This window comes from Perna viridis, chromosome 7, assembly GCF_037379345.1.
Source record: "Perna viridis isolate PV_CMFRI_1.1 ecotype Kerala chromosome 7, ASM3737934v1, whole genome shotgun sequence".
Taxonomy (NCBI): Eukaryota; Metazoa; Mollusca; class Bivalvia; order Mytilida; family Mytilidae; genus Perna; species Perna viridis.
This window is the reverse complement of record NC_142451.1, coordinates 9,388,479-9,408,422: the sequence shown is the minus strand read 5'-3', so window position 1 is coordinate 9,408,422 and position 19,944 is coordinate 9,388,479. Positions and strand designations below refer to the sequence as shown.

Sequence of the window (19,944 nt, the reverse complement as noted above, 5' to 3'; positions counted from 1 at the left end):
TGAACTCCGTTAAATGAATGGCTCTTGCTTAATTTTGTTAATTTATTCCCATTTAATCGATATTAAAGACTGTCTGACAGAAATTTAGTACTGAAAACGTTTCTGTTGTTTTCATACAGGTTTGGCCTTGGTATCTCTTTGAAAAACATTTTTTAAAATGAGTTGCCATTCCTGAAATGAACCGCGAAAACGAAAGTAGATTTTCTCCTGCAAGTCATTTGTTAAGTGAGTTTTCTAGCTACATGCACATTAATTGGTTTTCTTTACGATTTACTCAACTTTTAAATGTATTCTGATAAAGGTAAAAGTTAAGTTACTGTAATCGTAAGGATGTCGACGCACGTGACATTTAATGGTTTATACTATACTATAGCCTAGGATATGCTTAATCACGACGTACTTATGTTCAGCCTGTAATAGATTTATTCCCACCATACAAATGTAAAAGGCTAAACATCTTTTGTCATCAGAAATGAGCCAAAAGCATTGCAGCAGTATCAAAATTCAAGTTCTCAGCAAATTATGTTTTTCATGCTGAAAATGCCCGATTTACCAAGTTGAGGATGGTACCTTTTGTTTTGTTTTTCCTATCACAGGCACAAAATGTTTAAGAGTAATCAAGGAAACCAAGATTCTAACGGAAATCAAAAGAATGTAATCCAAGGACAAAGACCAGACATGGGAAACAGACATACACAACAAAGAACATAAACTGATAAAGTAACTAAAATCATACATACAAAGTAACAAAAGCAAATGAGCAACTCTGACTCCACTAAAAACTGGGAGCATAGACCAGATGCACCAGTAAGGTAAGTGTCCTCTGCTTCTCTAGAAACGCCCACCGAGTTGCTCATAAAAAGTCAACTTCGGATTAGACGAAAGAGGAAAGGAAAACTATGACACACTGAACCGTAATGATCCATGAGTACATAATGACGACCATTAAATTTCTGTAGTGATGACTTCAATCTTGTAGCAACATAACCCTGTTCCAGAAGCCTATTTATATATATATATATCTATATATATATATATATATATATATATATATATATATATATATATATATATATATATATTTCTCCCAATTGACCCTCTTTTCCTCATTATTGAATGTCTTGGTGGAAGGGTTTTGCATTGTAATGCAGCGCTGCAAGATCCTGGAAGTCAACAGTAAAATGCAGATGGGTCTTCAGATTTAAATACTTTCTATATTGGAAAATTCTAGTTAGAAAAAAAACAAAAATAGATCAAGACTGACAAACCCTACTCAAATTTGAAATAAAAACAGAATCATGTGGACCTACCTATTTTTGAATTACATATATATAGAACTTCCAGCTCGATGTATTATAAAAGCATTACTTTTTAAGTCACTAATATTGTTAGTGACTTCTTGCACTCATAATTTCAGTACTTAATATTAGCATATGATTTGCATAAATATGTAGTTATACGCCACATAATGTTGCAGATCCTCGCCGTGTTTACCGGCATAGCGTCATAGTTCTAGCTTCATACGGAAAAAATGTACCTCTTAAGTATCATACACGTGTGTTCTATGTGTGTTTCTTGCTTGTACGAAAATGGGAAGTTAACATAAATGATCGGTCAGTGAGGCTGATTACAAGACTATATAGGTCATATACATTAGCACGCCCCAATATTTATGAAAATTCATTGCCAGCTGCTTAATCTGGTTCCTAAACTAGTTCCCTGGTCAAAATCATAAGCGACCCAAAGACATTTACATCATACCTTTTTTAAAACATATAATACACTTGACTGTGCATGTTTTTTGCTTGTATTAGAACGGGAAGTTTACATTAAAGATAAAATGATTTGTTAGTATTGAATTTATGTAATATTAGCCAGTTTACAATTCAAACACAGGCATTTGTTACAATTGATTATATAAAGATCATATACATTATCAGAACACCGATATCTATGTATAGCCATTGCCAGTTGTGTAATCTTGTTCCAGATGATTGAAAACATCAGGGTCATAACGGTTGTGAAAGAGTACCCAAAAGTATCCAGGGAACCAAGAATTTGGCATAAGTCACCCGATTTTAGAGCATATCACATTTGTACCATTTGGGTTGTTGAAAGTAAACCAAAATCAGTGATATTGAATATTTGACAATAAGCAACTTTGAAGACTTTAATCTCTGATTTAAATTGTTCTGTTCTGAAGTCAGAGTTGTCTTTCTTGTCATGAGTTTCTCTGTCATTAGGAATGATGTGTGAAGCATATGAGCTTTCTAGGGTTTAATTTGAAAGCCTTGAATGATTGATATCAATCAATATGACATAAGTTCCACTATGGCTGGCCATATCCTTTATATACTTTCCAAGCGTGACAAGCCCGGTAATTGTATGAGTGCTCCTATTTGCCAAGTGATCATAAATTTGTTAAAAGCTCTATTGAGTCAACTATGATTTTTTACTGTTAGTAATTCTTTAATTTACAGGAAGTCCAAAAGAACTGAATAGAAGTGGTAATTTAACTGGTAGTGAGAGAAAAATTAAGGATGGAGTGGCTGACTTATACAATGGTGTTCAGAAATGGAAAAATGTTCACACATCTGGCATAAATATTGTCAACACAATAGCTAACATTAAGCTACAACACTTGTAAGATATTGTATAATATTTATATGTGATTAACATTTTTCACTCCCACAATATCCATTTTGGTTTGTATAGATCTGATTATATCACTAGTATAATCAAGCTGACCCTGCAAAGCATTTTGTTTTTGGGTTTTTGATCCTTCAGGATCAGAATGCCTTAAATGTATATATGTCACAAGTCCATCACAGTAACTTCCCTACTATTTCTTAACACTACACAAAAATATATATAGGTAGAATGAAACTTTTGTATTGATGTAAAACCTAGCAGGAATGAGGTTAAGAGCGGCATCTTTAAATGATTTGACCTGCTTGATCAAGTAAAATGACCACCAGATTTTTCATTTTTCTAGATGAGACATTCCTGCTTTTAAGAGCCTCTCAATGATATTTTTTCAATGCTATTTTAGATACAATGAAGATGAGGAGAGTAAAAACCAGATTCCCCTGGAGTTAGAGCACCCTTGTAGTGAACTAAAAACTGTTATCCAAAAACTGGTAAGATTGTTATTGTCTCCCCCATGGTAAATTACTTTGAATTAAAATGGATTTACTACATTATGTGATTTGGATTCTTCAATTTCCATAGGCATTATGGAATTTAGACTACTTGTATATTATTTAACATTTCTCAATGAATTAGACGTACATGGCTACTTGCAGCAAACTTGTTAAAAGTAGAGTTAAATTTAAAAGTGGTGAACAAGGAATATATTTTCCATCTTTCATAAAATTATGGAATTTAGACTACTTGTATATTATTTAACATTTCTCAATGAATTAGATGTAGATGGCTACTTGCAGCAAACTTGTTAAAAGTAGAGTTAAATTTAAAAGTGGTGAACAAGGAATATATTTTCCATCTTTCATAAAATTGAAAAATTTTCCTCTTTTTTTACACATTTTTTTATTATTTTTCAGAGCACTATAGCAGTCCTTACCTAAGTTTGCTCTGATTCAAAACTTACAGCTAAAGTAGATAATTCTTTTCTGTCATCTTGCAAAGTCATACAGAAACACATATTTTATATGAACTAATAATGTTTGAAATGATGTAAAAATAACATGGTAAAATTAGAAACTATATTTTTGAAAAGCCTCTCACAAGAGGAGATAATTTTTGGGAAAATTCTTAAGAAGGGGAGATAATTGGTGGGAAAATGATCTATTAAAATGTATTGGGATTTTTTTTTTTAATATTGCAAGAAAAAGAGATTGGTGACCCCCAATGTCAGTTTGATGTCCTTTATAAAGTTACAAGAAATTCTATCTACCAGTTTTTTAGAAGTTTGCGAAATATTGAAAATTCCTAACAGAATTCATATACAATATAGTAAGATATTGTCTTTGATAAGGCTTGATTTTCTAAATCAAGTTCAGTGACCTATGTATTTTACATTAAAATTCTTAAGTATGTTCATTCAGGATCATCTTTGAGAAAAACTAGGAAAATTTAACTACTAGAATTAGTATGTATGATCTACCTTAATTTAAATTACCACTTAGTTTCTTTATATCTTATTTTTACAATATTTTGTTAACAATATTTTTCATGAATTTTATGTGCAAACAAATGTAAATACAAAAATCATCCCCTTTAAAATGTTATGTATAATTTGTAGGAAAAGATTATTATGAAGTTAGAACTGGTAGGCAGCATGTTCATTGGTGTCAGAAAACTTGAACAGCATTTAGGGGATGACACCATTTTATTTCAGACTTGGACAATAGATGATTTTGGTAAGAATCAGGATTGAATCCATGGAAAGGTGTACCAGTTGTACCTACTTCCTAAAAATTGGGAAATTTGGGTTTTTTTTACAACAAAAATTATCTTGCCTCACTTCAGTTGGCCTTTAATTCTATTTAAGCCACCCATTACCTGAAATCCTGGATCTTTCCTTGAGAATAATAGCTGTAAAACTGGATAAACTGTTATTTTTAATATTAATAATAATTAATTTTATTGGTAATATGTACTTTTTACCTTTGGTCTTTTTAATTGATATTTCTCTAAATCTTGTACATGTAGTGAATGACATTAAATGTTGTCCAATTGCCTGGGACAAGTGAAACTCCCTTTTAGACAAGTAAAAGCTATATTATACTTGCTCAGAGTTCAACCAAATCATTTGCTGAAGGACAACCTAGATTTCAGTTTGAGCAAGTAGAATTTTCATCAACTTGCCCAACAGAACAAGGTTCATATAATACTAACATCATACCTTGACATGAAAAGATATAATCTGTCAAAGCATTGGGAGTGATTGTGATGTCATCATACCTTGTTCAGAGTTACACTAACAGTGTATAAATGTACTACTAGATTTAGTGCATTACAAAAGTAGTCCAAAAACTAAATGTACATTTAAGTGATTAAAAATGATTATAAATGGATTACTAATAAACAGAATACTAGTTACTTTCAATTTTGATACTGACAGTATTGTGTAGAATATCTTGATGCTTACAATACCGTGTAGAATATCTCAATACTTACAATATCGTGTAGAATATCTCGATACTGACAATATTGTGTAGAATATCTGGATTCTGATACTGACAATATCATGTAGAATATCTGGATACTGATACTGACAATATTGTGTAGAATAACTTGTTTTCACATACTGACAATATCGTGTATCTCAACTTGTCTTCACATACATATTCAATTATTCCACATGACCAAAAATATTTATTAGGCCAAAATAAAAAAGAATATCCTGGATTCTCACCCCCTCCTAACCTGATTTTTTCACCTCAAGAAATTTTATTTTGATTTTTTGTCCAATTTAGATAAATTTCTTTACAATTGACAGCATTTTTCACTAAAATTAATATGAAATAAAAAGTTATTCACCCTCCTGTTTGAAATTTTGAACAAAGTTGGATGAGAATCTAGGATTTTTTTATTTTTTTATTGTGACCTTATTCCATATTTGCCTGTCACCTGACAGATGAACTAAGTCTGTTCCTTTTATCTTCCTTAGTACATCCCTCTTATCTTCCTAAGTATGTCCCTCTTGTTGTCCAAAGCATGCATCTCTAACTTCTTCAGCATGCCTCTTATTTTCCTTTCCTTGCCCCTTTTATCTTTCAAGTTTGTCCCTCATATCTTTCTCAGTATATCTATCTTATCTCCCTCATCATTTCTATTTTATTTTCCACAGCATATCTCTCTTATTTTCCTAAGCATGTCTTTCTTGTCCTTAGCATTTATCTTCTTCAGCATGTCCGTTTATCTCCCTCAGCATTTCCTTGTTGGCTGTAATCTTCCTCTTAGCTTTGTTCACAGATTGTTAAACTTAGGCAAGCCATTTATGTTAACCCTTGTCGTGCTGTGCCCAGATCTATACGGGACTGGCCCTGGTTCAGCTTTATTAGCTCTGGCAGTGTTAATCTTTGTTTAGGAAAGCTCACTTTGTGTCCATCTGCAGGCCGCGTGACTGTGCTTTAAAATGAGGCTATCTGATGTAGAGCTTGATAGAAAGTAATGACTTGAGAGCTAAAAGTAGAGGTCATGAGTTTCCACTGCCCAAAAAAGTGAGATTTTTTAGGGAGTAGGGTTCATTTGCCAGAGCAGAATTAATCTATATTGCTCTATTTTGCCTGGAATCTAAATAAGAATGATATCTGTCACCACTATTTCTATGTGGACCCCTTGTATTGACTACTTCTGGTTTTAGACCAAACAAAGGCAAAAAATTGAAAAAAATCCTCATATTGTCACACGAGTGACCCTTCAGGGGACTCATGAACCCCACTCATGACTGCAACGAACCTTATTTGGTTTCAGTGTCCTTCGTAGGTAACAGGCTGTAGGATGAATGTGCTTTGGTTCCTGTTTTACTACTGTTGAACCCAACATGTAGCAAAAAATGTCCAGAAAGGGGCAAAAATGACCATTTTTGAGTGACCGACCCATTTTACTGTGTTGGCCCACCCACCCTCATTTAGAGTTTGCCGGTGGAAACCAAAAATATGGAAAAATCTTAGGGCAAATAGCAGCAAATTGTGTGTCAAAATTAAAAGTGCATAGTCTCTCCACCATAAATATTGTATCCAATATGAATCTTATGTCCACATTGTCACCAAAATGTACAGGATTCAACAGGGGTATTTAGTCCCATTAGAGGCAGTGTCTAGTTGTACCTCCTGCTTTTCATGTAGTGATCACGGTAACTGTCCATTTGTCTGTAAATCAGTTTGTCCATTTGTCTTAAGTTCTTATCCACAACTCCTCTAGATCTGAAACGGCTAAATGGAATTTAATAAACTTTCACAGATTCTTTATTAAATGATGCCATTGTGCACCTCCAATTTTGTTTTTTCCATCAGAAGGACTTTTTAGGTTTCCTAATGCAAAACATTAATTTTATTATTGTCTACAAAATGGGAACCATCTTCTAGTGAGCAATTTCTTTGAAACTGCTGAATGGAATTAGATGAAACTTTCACAGATTCTTTATGACATGATGCCATTTTGCACTTTATTTTTTTTTTTCTGTTTGAATGCTTAAATCACTTATGGGGTTCTTATATGCTTTCGGTGGGAGAGGAGCGAGGGCTATCACCTAATGAGCTTTGCTCACACTTTTTCTAATTATTGTTTTACTGCAGACTGGTCATTTATGGTGGTTATTTTATCACTAAGGGTAAAGAAATCCATACAATTGCCAGTCCATAGTAAAATATGTGGTGATCTTAATCTCCATGAATCCTTGCTAAAGTTCACATATTTTGTTACTACATGTGTTCAGTTAGTGCTTAGGTTTTTCCAGCATATCAAAGGCAGATCCATACACATTGTGCCGAGTTGTGATATTTAACTTTCATCCATTATATTGAACCTATAAATTAACAATTGAAAAGGTCCTTGAAATACTGGTAGATAATTGGTTGAATAACATTATATATTTATGTGTTTTATTAAGCAAATAGTTCATGATGCAGTGTCATATGGCAAATAGTTTATGTTACTTCAGGTCAAATTGCAGTATATGGACCAGTTGGTTCCCCCCAAAATAATAATATGGGCTGAAGCATAGCTTTTCAATTGTAAATTTATAGGTTTCATATAATGGGTGAAAGTTAACACTGCCCCTAATAGGACTAATACCCTATTGAATCCTGTACATTTTGGTGATAATGTGGCGACCAATCGGTCCATATATTATAATTTGACTCAAAGTAACAACAACTATTTGCTATATTGTACTGTTTATATATAGTTTACTTTAGATCATTCATTTGAAATGACGTCGCATTTTTATTTTGAAAGCAAGGTAGTCCATATAACTACCTACCGGTCCATATGACATTAAAAGGACTGGCAGTTATATTTGACATATATAAATCTAAAAAGTGTTTAATCTCTTCTCTTTTAGTTACATCTGGACGAAATCTTGTTGATATGTACAAGGAAGAACTTCGACTGAAGGAACTTATTTACCAAAATATCTGTCATGCTAAGGATCGTAATTCTATGATGTTTTACACATCGTCTTGGTTACATCAGCCTTACATAGGGGACAGTAGTGAAGTCATAATGGAAAGCCTCTTGCTAGAAACAGGCCATAAAAAGCTTCCCATCTAGGCAATGTTTAGCTGGGTTAGTATGGTTGGAATTGTTTGACTAGTCTTATATTGATGAGAATAGTAAACTTATTAGTGAAAGTTTCTCGTAGGAAGAAGAAAAAAAAGCTTTAACCAAAAGCAATTAGTCGAAATATTAGTGAAACTCAAAACAGTATCTCATCAAGGACCAATAGTGAACATTTGAAAGTATACACACCAGCAATTTATCAAGGGGCAAACGTTAACATTTGGAAGTACTACATTTATATATAAGGTAAAAAAAAAATATAAGTCTTGTTTCCTGCTACCAGCCAGAAGAAAAAAATTAGGTCAGTAGGAAATTATTTTTTTCTTTCTTCTTGCACATTTTTAGTTCACCTGGCCATAGGCCATGTGACCTATTGCCATCACTTGGCATCCGTCGTCGTCATCGTTAACAATTTCTTTAAACATCTTCTCCTCTGAAACTACTGAATAGATTTGCATGAAACTTATCATGACTGTTCCTTAGAGTATCCTGCACAAAATGAATGTTTGGATTTTTGATCAGTTAAAAAACATGGCCACCATTACTAAAAATAGAGCATAGGGGTCAGACAGCAGATATTTGCATATATCTCCAAAACCGTTAGGCTTAGCCTAATTCTGACTGGGAAAAGTATTTAGCATGATGAGATCTATTTGTAGTCAAATTGTGGTGAAAATCTGTTTACCAATGTTGGAGTTTTTGGACATTTTTTGCTGTGTTTGATGTTATAACTTTCAAAAATCTTCTCAAAAACTACTCTACAGAATTCATTGAAAGTTGGGATTTCTGTATTTTAGGGTATCCTGAACAAAATGACCGTTTAGATTTTTGATCAGTAAAAAAACATGGCCACAGTTACTAAAAATAGAACATAGGGGTTAGACAGCAGATTTTTGCATATATCTCCAAAACTGTTAGGTTTAGCCAAATTTGGACTGGTTAAAAGTATTCAGCATGATGAGATCTATCTGTGGACAAATTTGGGTGATAATCTGCTGACGCATGTTGGCCCTTGAAGGCGAAAAATTACATTTTTGGCAGTTTTCAGTCAATATGTTAAAAACTGTAATAGATAGAATGAAACTTTCGATTGAAATGATTCTCATGATAAGTCCTACCAAAGTCTTCATGGAGTCAAAATTGTTGGACAACTTCATGTTAGAGTTATTGCCCTTGAAAGGCAAAAATTTAATCAGGTGAGCGATTCAGGCTTCTGGGAGCCTCTTGTTATACATGTGTTCTTCAGTGATATGATTTTGACATGTCATATGTAAAAATATCCTTTAAAAAACTGTCTTCCCTTGTGTGTGCACTCATTCAACACTCTCACAGTATCAAAAGTACACTGATGGGCAATATGGCTGCTGCCATGTTATCAAAAGTACCAGTGCCTGAACCCGAAGATAGTAAAGACATCAAACATCCAGAATATTTGATTGTTTTTACCAATTAAGTCAAAAAACATTAACAGTTAACAACAAAACAGTAAGGTAAGTCAGGTAGCAGGAAACAAGACTATTACTTTTTTAGCCTAAGTGCAATTCATTGATGGGTAAAAATTGACATTGGGAGGCATACATGTACCTCATCAAGGGGCAAAAGTGAACAATGGAAAGTCCTCAGATGATATTATGTACATGTATAAGAAAGTGTGGGAGTGAGAGTTGATAGATTTATTGTTTTTTGTTGTTGTTGGGTTTTTTTTTTGCATACACCTTTGCAGGTTTCAATACTTAATACTCGGAGATATTTACCAAAAGTACTACTGTTGAAAGCACAACGACTCTGCAGTAAAATTACTAGTGTACTGGACATTTTTGTACCTTTTTCTTAAGTAAATTTTGATTTTTGACGTACTGTTGAATTTCATCTGCTTCAAATGGGTAGCAAACATGAAATCAGGAGTATTTAGTGTTAGGATGTCACGAATAGAAAATGGACTTTAAAAATGGAGTTATATAAAATAAGAACAAGAAGATATTGATTCTCTGTCAGAATTGGTAAAGGCTGTGAGGTCTTTAATTTTGAAACGAATGAAAGTTTTAAGTAGGTCAGTGAGTGTCAATGCTACATCAGTTTTCAAAGACCCCGATGTAGCAAAAACATTGTCTACTATACATATTCTATGTTGTCGTACCAGCAGATTAAGCCCAAAACAACATTTTTTGCCTACAAAATTTATTACATCCAATGTTTATTTTCAGAGGTAGACGTAGAAAATAATAGCAGTGATAAGACCTATACTTCCACTACACTCTCCAAAGAAGAGATAGTGGAAAACCATACATCTGTGCTATCCTCTTTTGGTCTCTCTACCAAAGATGATGATTGTGATTTACCATCTATGCACTGGAATCCTAAACTCCACAAGAATCCATACAAACAGTGTTAAGTTTTGAATCTGCAAAATGCACCACCAAACCAAACCTCTTTCTATACTTCTTTACTTCTATACTCACAGCTGTCAAAGAGGGTCTCAAGTCCTACCACAATACTTGTTGCTCTCGTAGTGGTATGAAATCAATGTGGATCCTGAAAAACTCGAAAGATCTTCTGGAGACCCTCCATTCAAGATTTTTATCAGAATATAATAACATTAAAACCTATGATTTTCAACTCTGTTTACTTATATTCCCAATACTTAGTTAAAATCCAGACTTAAAAACATTTTACATCGTTGTTTATTAAAAAAAAAATATATGGTACACCTAGATATAAATATATAGTCTTGGTAGAGGTTCCTCTTACTTAGTAAAAAATAATTCCAAATCATCCTCCAAATATACAGAAGAGGATGCTTTCAAAATGCTTGAGTTTTTGATTGACAACATATTTGCCCAGTGTGGTGGACGCGTTTTTTAACAAGCGGTCGGTATTTCAATGGGAACAAATTGTGCTCCTCTATTTGCTGACCTATTCCTTCACTCTTATGAGGCTGATTTCTTAGCTGATCTGATCCGATAGAAAGAATATGGTTTAGCCAGGTCCTTTAATCCCAGTTTCTGCTATATAGATGACGTATTATCGTTAAACAATCCTAGTTTCGGGGATTTGATACATCGCATCTACCCCAAAGGATACTACAGACACTGAAGTCAGCCTCATATCTTGACCTACACTTAGAGATCGATCGTAAAGAAAAACTATTGGCCCAATTTTACGACCATCGTAATGACTTTTCATTCAGAATTAACAATTTTGCTTTCATCTGTGGCAACATCCCTTCAGCTCCTGCTTATGGCGTTTTCATTTTACAACTCATACCAGAGCTTGCCGTGACTACGCAGAATTTTCGTATCGCGCTAGACTTCTTACATTAGGCTTCTGGAATAGGGTTATACTGCTACAAGATTGAAGTCACCAATCCTGAAGTTTTATGGTCGTCATTATGAACTCGTGGATCGTTACGGTGTATCCATCTGCACCATGAAAACTGATTTGTTCAACGTGTCATAGTTTTCCTTTCCTCTTTCGTCTACCCCCGACTTGACTTTTATGATCAACTCGGCGGGTGTTTCTAGAAAAGCAGAGGACGCTTACTCTACCGGTGCACCAGGTCCATGCTCCCCGGTTTTACGTCCGAGTTGCTCCTTTATTTTTTGTTACTTTGTATGTTTTATTTTAGTACTTTATGTTCTTTGTTGTGTTTGTCTGTTTTCCATGTCTGGTCTTTGTCCCCGGATTACATTCTTTTGATTTCCGCTAGAGTCTTGGTTCCCTTGAATCCTTGAATACTCTTTGGTATTAAAGGGGGAAGGTAGCAGGCTAAATTACCGTAATTGAATTAATTTAATGTGATAATTGTCCCCTGCTGCTACGCTGTAGGGGACAAAGAAATACAAGTGTTTTCCCTCCGTCCGGTCACACTTGTGGTCATAACTCCTCGGAAGCTGTAAGATTGTTAGTCACCATTTGTAGTTGATAATAGTGCGCCACCAGTTCGATTCGACAAATTTTACAGGACTTATGGGACTTTTGCACACGAGTTGCTTGTTTATAATTAGCTACTATTAAAATTGCAAAAATTAAATGTTTGAATAATCCGATTATTATTGAATGCATTATATAGAGAATGTTGGGCAATATCCTAAAATTGGTTTAACATACAGTGGACCATCATGAACTGTACTGCTTCCCTGGCTTATAGGCTAGTGTTGATGCATCTTCATGGTTAGGACATTCTGCCAAGATTATTATATCTGTGTGACATGAAATCAATGTGACTAAAGCGAAGAGTTAGAGACTTCTGCATCAGTGATTATATTTTTATTCAAAATGCGAGGTGTACACCATCTTTGTCAATTCTTTCATGGAATCATACAATGAGCTTACTTTGCAAAAGTATCAAACATGCATTAGTCCAAAATGTATTAACATATTTTGCTGAATACAAAATTAAAAGATAAGGACAAATATAGCAATAGGAAAAAATTGAGGTCTTTTAAGTCAATGGTGTGTTTAGGATTTTAGGATGCGTGTACCAGGCTAACTCATTTTATTTCAGGGTTTTGAGCCTTCAAGAACACCAATTCTTCAAAAACTTTCCTTCTATTTCTGAACACTACACAAAATTATCCAAATGTCATTCCTAGCCAATTATACTACAGCTTAGTAATATTCTATCATTACTGCAAATAAAATTAAGATCTAGTCTTCAAATATAACGAAGATATGAGGGAACCCCAATTTTGCCTTGAAAGGTGTTTAGTTATACAATTGCATTTAAGAAAACTCAGTTCTTAAAAAATTGTCAAGAACATTAAATGTTTTAAACATGTCCCGTTTAACATGCTTGTCTGTCAAATTCTTCATCCTTTCATCAATATTTTATGAGTTTAACCAATGAAAATGACGGGAAATCTCAATTTGATTAAAAAAAAAAATTCTGTTTCTGGAAAATATGTACATTATGAAATTACTTTAAGCTGATTTTTTTTTTGTTTGAGTATAATAAAGGTATAAGAATAAATACAGTGTTGAAATAGTTTTTGAATGTAATTGCAAATTTATTTATTTATTTTTTTACAGATTTGGAAATTCATAAAAATGTGAAATGAAAAATTTGTAAATGTGTGTTGGATACTGTTTAACTATAATCGATTCACTAGGAAAATTGACCTACAGTTTATACATTTTAGAAGAAAAAAAAACAGTTCTAAATAATTTGGAAAATGAAAATTTTCACAAGCACCAAAAACCAAAAAAAAAAAATAACAGCACTTTGATTCAAGTTAAATAGTACAATTAGTGTCATGGTGATAACTTTGCTATTACCAATAAAAAGCTTTGCAGGATGCAGGTTGATACGACCGCAGAGGTCAAACCCTGAACCATTGGAACAGTTATAGACGCACCATCCAAGCTTGATACAGTTCTGAAAATTTAATAGAAATATACTATTTGGCGCGGGAAAAAAATGACCAGATTCAAAATGTTTTCATTTTGGCCTCTTATCCATAAATTGTTCTAGTCGCAATCCCAAAATTCAACCCTAGCTAACCTTTTGTGATATGTGATCTTGTGATGCAATATCAAAGAGACCCTTCCACTTACAGTCTTGTTATTGTCCATACATCAGCTTGTTTCTGGCCAATTCGATCATTATTCTTAAACGATTTATGTCGCAACCCCCCAAAAATCAATCCCAGCCTTCTGTTTGTGGTCTGACATCTTATGGAACAATACCAAAGAAATCCGTACACTTATACTCAAGTTTGAAGACCAACTGAATACTGACGATGACGACAGCATTGTGTTCGTATGAAAAGGGGTCGTATCCGATTGCAAAGTGACGAAAATGTCAAATTAAATGCAGGAAGAAAAATAAATTTCTTGAAACCTAATTATTTCAAATTATGGACCCATTTATATTATTTATTTATACAGAAGTCAAGATAACAATAATTAAAATAACATTCCAGAAGAAGAAGCTACTCGTGTATTAAAGTCATTAATATGCAAATTGAAAAATGTACCTCGGCAAAGCTCAGCTTAGCAAGTTTCAACGAATGATCATAGTTATGTTTTAAATCAGGGACAATATACACTCTCACTTCCAATTCAGATCAAGCTTAAATTTGAATTGGTAGATAAGGTTCGTATTCCCTAATGACTGTTAAGTTGTTTTTTGTAGTTGTCTGACGTAGTTACTTGAAACGTGGAAGCATGTTTTTGCAAAGATTTCGAAATGATACAGACAGCCAACAGAAGAGAAAAAATGTCGCAATGGGGGTTACACATTTAAAAATTTTGTCTATAATAAAAATATAAGACATTCCTCCCCTTTCACACACAGCACAAGTGTAGCTTTGGCTGAACTGCGTATAAATCATTTCAAAAAATCTTGGTATGGTCGATATAATATAAAAAAATGTAGTAATTGACACGATTACACTTAGCCTTTCGCTCTCTTTCGTGGCATCAGAATCTCCATTTTGACTGAATTGTTTACGAAAACGATCTTGTACTCTTAATTTTCTTATCAAACCAAGACAGAAAAATAACATAAGGGACGCTGGTATAACTTCACCAAGGACGAATAGGGCTGTGCTAACTGGTTGGGTAATCTCATTTTCTGAAACGGAAACCAATGGAGTCTGTGAAAATCTGCAAACGTCAACTAACTTGTTAGATGAATGATCAAATATGATCACTGATTCTGGCCTAGCTGTTGCCATAGCGCTGAGAGAACACAAAACGATAGATATAAAGACAACGGATATCAGCGCTAAAATAATCAATTTCTTGACAAAATAATCTCTGTAGGACATAGGGAAGTGTACAATCAAAAATCTATGAAATGCTTGTATAACTTTCACCCACTGGCTGCAGAAGTACAATGCATATGGTGTCACAAGTGTAAATATTATAAACGGATAGCACATGCCATATATAATATAATCATCGTTCTGGAATGTGGTAATGATGAGGATAGCACTCTGAAGAAATAGGTTCGTCAAATCTATTATTGTATAGACGGACATGTAACCATACTTATGGAAAAATTTCGGTCCCCAAAGCAGATAATGTAACACAGCCAGTAGTATAAAAGACACCAAGAAAATTACTGGCTGAACGTAGATACTGAATTCTAGTATATTTGGTTGCATGATGTTACGAGGGTGAATGTTTTTCTTATCGGTCATCTTCCGTTGCATTATCTCCAATAAGTGCTGATTGATATCATCAACTGACAAATCGTTCATGCTTCCTGTAAATTATTTGAAATAATATGAGAGTTTTTTGTATTTTTGAAACAAAAGTGGATTTTCTATAAAAGAAAAATATGTTAAGATCATATTATTGTATTTTATTGATAGATAAATTGCCCTTAAATTTTAGGAACAATTTGTTATTCAATGGGGTATAGCAATATATCATATATTTATACTAAATACATTTTTTTAAATGCATTATAGATGTTTGTTTAAACCATCTATCTTCTACCCTATACGCAATATCACACCTTAAGACCTATATTGCATTCCCCCTATCGCATCCCTTTATTGTCCATACTTGAATTTAGGTTAAATTGAACATGACATATCAAAACCTGTGTCACATTCGGTATCAACTCGACCGTTATCACCCCGCGGGCCGGTGGCCCTTGTGTTATATAGGAGTCTCGGGTTGATATAGCTAGTGATATAGATTTTGACGTTAAATTCAGTATATAAAAGCGATATATTCAAAATTCAGAATAAGAACATTTAGGCAAGACAAAAATTACAAGCAACTTAAAGTTTTAAAGCATGGGACCCAGAAACTTCGACAGTGTGTGTGTTCCAATCCAGCTCATTTTGGTCCAGAATTTGTACCATATTAATAACATTTTCCAACAAGAAATGTGAATTTCTACCATTTTGCCTAGATCTGTACAAGAACACTGAAACTATAAACCGATATAAGGTGAGCATGCTTTGCATTCCCCCCAAAGTCATTTCCGATATGTCTTACCGTCGCTATAAAGCCATTACTCTACCATTATGGTGTAGTCTAAAACCATTTCGAGTCAGTATTGTACAATCACTTTATAGTTTACCAGAAATTGTAAAACGGTACTGATTGGTATGGTAAACTGTTTCATCAAAATTGGTTATGCAAAAACAAATAATTTGCACCACATGTAAGTAATACCCACTACTCACGTGAACTTTAAGCCAAGCGAAATTTAAGATGAAAAAAAAACGAATTATAAGATCGTACGAACGATTAAAAAATCGCCTAATTAAATAAAACCCATGTGGATACTTTCGTTATTTCAAAGCTTTAACACCCTTGCCATGCTCTGTACTAAATCATGCCACTATTTTCAGCTTCGTGGATTTATGATGAGTAGTGCTCATGTCCTATGAGTATAGAAGAATCTGTAAGCTATCAGTGATGTATATCAAGAAGCGGCTGTACGTCTACGGTGGAGATTGCTTTTGTTCCTTTTGTCTAAAAACAACGAAAAAGTCTGAGTATGTCCGATTTTCTTACAGCTTGCAGCTCGATTTTAAATGATTACATGACTGTTTACCCGGTGTATCAACGCCGATGAAGAGAAATTAATACATACCTTCCATGTCTGTGTTTTCAAGCTTAGAACTACAAAATATTCAGCTATGAAATGGGTTTTAAATGTTTAACTATTTATAGTACCTCATAAGGGATACCTGATATCTCCGTGACATTAAAAGGATTTGTAAAAAACACTTTTGTCTCCATGTTAGCACTTTTTTGGTTCTAAACCCTGTGAACGATAAGCTTTACTTTTGTTTTACTCACGTTGTAGTCAGTGTGTACTGGCTTACATAACAGGCTTTGTTTTAAATAAGACACAAGTAACGCCATTCGTCTTGACAATACAAATCCAAGAATTCTAAAACAATCATCTTCTGTTGTGAAATAACTTCTATGCAAGTCATGTGACATGTCCTTGTGTTTACGTAGATTCCTTACAAGTTGAAAACTGGTAAATATATAACCCTGTATTCAAATCAGGTTCTCAAAACGAAGTACATAATTACCGACCCATATCTTTAATAAGAGTCGTGGGGAAATTCATGGTAAGATGTCTTTAATCATCTATATAATTATATTCGGTGAAACGAAATAACTTGCAACCAGTCTGGATTTTACACCAGGGCCAATTAATAAATATAAAAATGAATTTGGTAAATCACTCGATCTAGTAAAGGAATAAGAGTATTAGTAAAGCATTTGATAAGGTTTGGCACCGTGGACTGATTTTTTATTAAGGAATATTGGCATTTGAAATGAGTTGTTTGAATGGTTTGCTAACTACTTACAGCGAGGAAACAACGTTTTGTTATTTATAAGTAGCACTCAAGTCAAGAATCGTGCAAAATGTGATACATGGTCGGAACCCTACATATTTATATATTTTGTTTAAAATACTTAAGTAAACAGAAAATAACGTGGATTTTCATAGAACCCGTGTTCATAAAAGATATAAATTATATAGGATGTACAGTAAAATTAAAAAATAAGGGATATAACTCTGTAAATGACACTAAAATACAGTAGAAACCATTGGATTTTTTAATGTGAATTATCCCCTAAGAGAAGACAGATTGGAATGAATGATTATAAATTTCATCATATAGACCTATAAAGCAACTTAATAACAAAAATAAAAATGTGAAGGCTTTTAGGGGCGTATCACATATTTCAGAAATTGCATGATTGCATGATACCATTAAATTACTAGCCGATAATACTAGGCTTTATCTTATTGTTGACAACCCAAAATGAGCTGCTGTTACTCTAAACGGTGATTTAAACAAAATCCATTTGTGGTCTGATCGCGATGGCTCGTTACATTCAATTCCCGTAAAACAGAAAGCATGGCATTCTCTACAAAGTCCCAAAATTGTAATAAAAAATTGTTTCATCAAATTCAATTCAGCGGTTTCAGAGGAGTTGCGGATTTGAAGTTGGTTTCCTGCCTTGCCAACTAATTACTGATTCCATGATATGTAACCAAAAAAAAAGTCATTCGGATGCTAAAACAAAATATGAGGTGTATAATGGTATCATGCATATGTAGAAAAAAAAACAAAATCCTGCACTATAAAAAAATAAATGGTAACGATGAGCAAACTTTTTTTTGGAAAGCTGATATCTGTTATTTGAGTATTCACCATGGTAAACCCTTGTATATCAATGTTTTTCGGTGATCGCGAAGCCCGGTTGTAGATTTCAATTCAAGGCATATGGTTCTTTATAACCCAAAACCATTTACTTAACTTCGTAATATAAGGATTTTATTAATGACAAAGGATATAGAACGCAAATCAATGCAAAAACCCTCATAACTATATTATATATTGTATCGCTCTTTACATATGTGGTTTCGTGGAACAAATTCACTTAGTCCAGTCAAACTAGCAAAATATTACCATAAATCTTAACAAATTGCAAAAGAAAATATTTAAGTCTTTTTATCCATATCATTAAGACTCAAATAAAATACAGAAAAGTTTATCATCCGAAAACGTAACGAATCGACTATATAACATACACTGAATTACAACATATGTACACTTCAGGCCTTACAAATGTCTGGACTTTATTACTATTTACGTCATCTAACTTGAAATTCAGGACCCCGGATGTCCACATTTACTGAAATACTTGTCTATTAATTTGAGAAAAGTCAAACAAAGTAAAAGCTATCTACAGAAGGGTGGACTTCCGCGCAAATTCAAACACTAAAAATATAATATAAAAATAGATGAGATATGTTTGCCAATGAGACAGTTATCCACCAAAAGTCTAGCAACGAACAATTAAACTTCTACAGGTTTATGACGGGCAAAGCCCATACCACAAAGACGTTACGCTGTTGCGACCATGTAAAAAAATTCACACCCTCCTTAACTATAATGGATATGGTAAACAAAAAATGTTGTAAAAAACATGAAAGATACACAAGTTTAGAACCGGCACAAATTATTTTTTCTGAATCTCTATAAAACATGACCCTTCTTGATCTTGATAAACAACTACACATGCCGAAAAACTTTCAAAACTACGCCTGTCAGGCCTTACAAATATGTAGGTACAAAAACAAAAAAAGTGACTGCGCTGTTGCAGCGGGTATGAAATTCGCGAAATCTTTCATGCAGATATTACGTCCAATGTCCCTTGTGTTGTCATTATGGAAATTGCTTGGTTTTTTTTTTAAGTAGCAGTCTTTCTAAAAATCAGACTGATGATGATTCATGCATGTTAAAATCCCACCGAATTCAGCCATATTTCTTGTTCAGAAACGTTTACTGATCACATAACCAGTCTTAGTTTTATATTAGGTTGTTGCGCTTTTGAGATGAAAATTAAATAGATTGCACATGACTTTGCACTTTGGAAGAGTCATCGTTCTTGATTTAACTGCATTTGGTTGATTTTAGTGGGAGGTGAATGTATGATTTTTTAAATGGTGCATGTCTGAATGCAGAAAAGACTGTAGTTATGTGAAAGTATAGCATACGTAGACTGAAAAAGCATCGTTTGTTTGGTGGTTTTTCTGCACCATGAATCACCTTACCATTGGGTGTGACTGAATTTTATGCGGACTGGTACTTAAGTATTAGTCTTTGTAAGAATCGTGCAAATTCTGTAATATGATACATACCAAAAAAGTCTACATATTTTTATTTTTGTTATTTAGTTGCTTTATATGTCTAT

General features: G+C 33.6%; 1 protein-coding gene across 2 annotated transcripts; it reads left to right on the top strand.

The window, feature by feature from the left end:
* Window positions 1-147: 147 nt before the first annotated feature.
* LOC148611237 (cyclin-dependent kinase 2-interacting protein-like) lies at window positions 148-10,866 on the top strand. 2 transcript variants are annotated; one of them, XM_088591559.1, is made up of 6 exons: window positions 148-225; window positions 2,481-2,643; window positions 3,053-3,140; window positions 4,265-4,382; window positions 8,033-8,256; window positions 10,455-10,866. In XM_088591559.1, exons 1-5 carry the CDS (start codon window positions 177-179, stop codon window positions 8,239-8,241), a joined length of 627 nt encoding a protein of 208 aa, XP_088447685.1. In that variant the 5' UTR covers window positions 148-176; the 3' UTR covers window positions 8,242-8,256; window positions 10,455-10,866. The 2 variants fall into 2 exon arrangements, with proteins under 2 accessions (XP_088447685.1, XP_088447686.1); XM_088591560.1 differs by having other exon boundaries at window positions 197-301.
* Window positions 10,867-19,944: the final 9,078 nt, after the last annotated feature.

Excerpts from the sequence above, each read along its gene's own strand:
- LOC148611237 (XM_088591559.1), top strand. The coding sequence starts at position 177 with ATGAACCGCGAAAACGAAAGTAGATTTTCTCCTGCAAGTCATTTGTTA. Across the intron at positions 2,644-3,052 it reads AACATTAAGCTACAACACTT|ATACAATGAAGATGAGGAGA; the intron begins GTAAGATATTGT and ends ATGCTATTTTAG. Across the intron at positions 4,383-8,032 it reads TTGGACAATAGATGATTTTG|TTACATCTGGACGAAATCTT; the intron begins GTAAGAATCAGG and ends CTTCTCTTTTAG.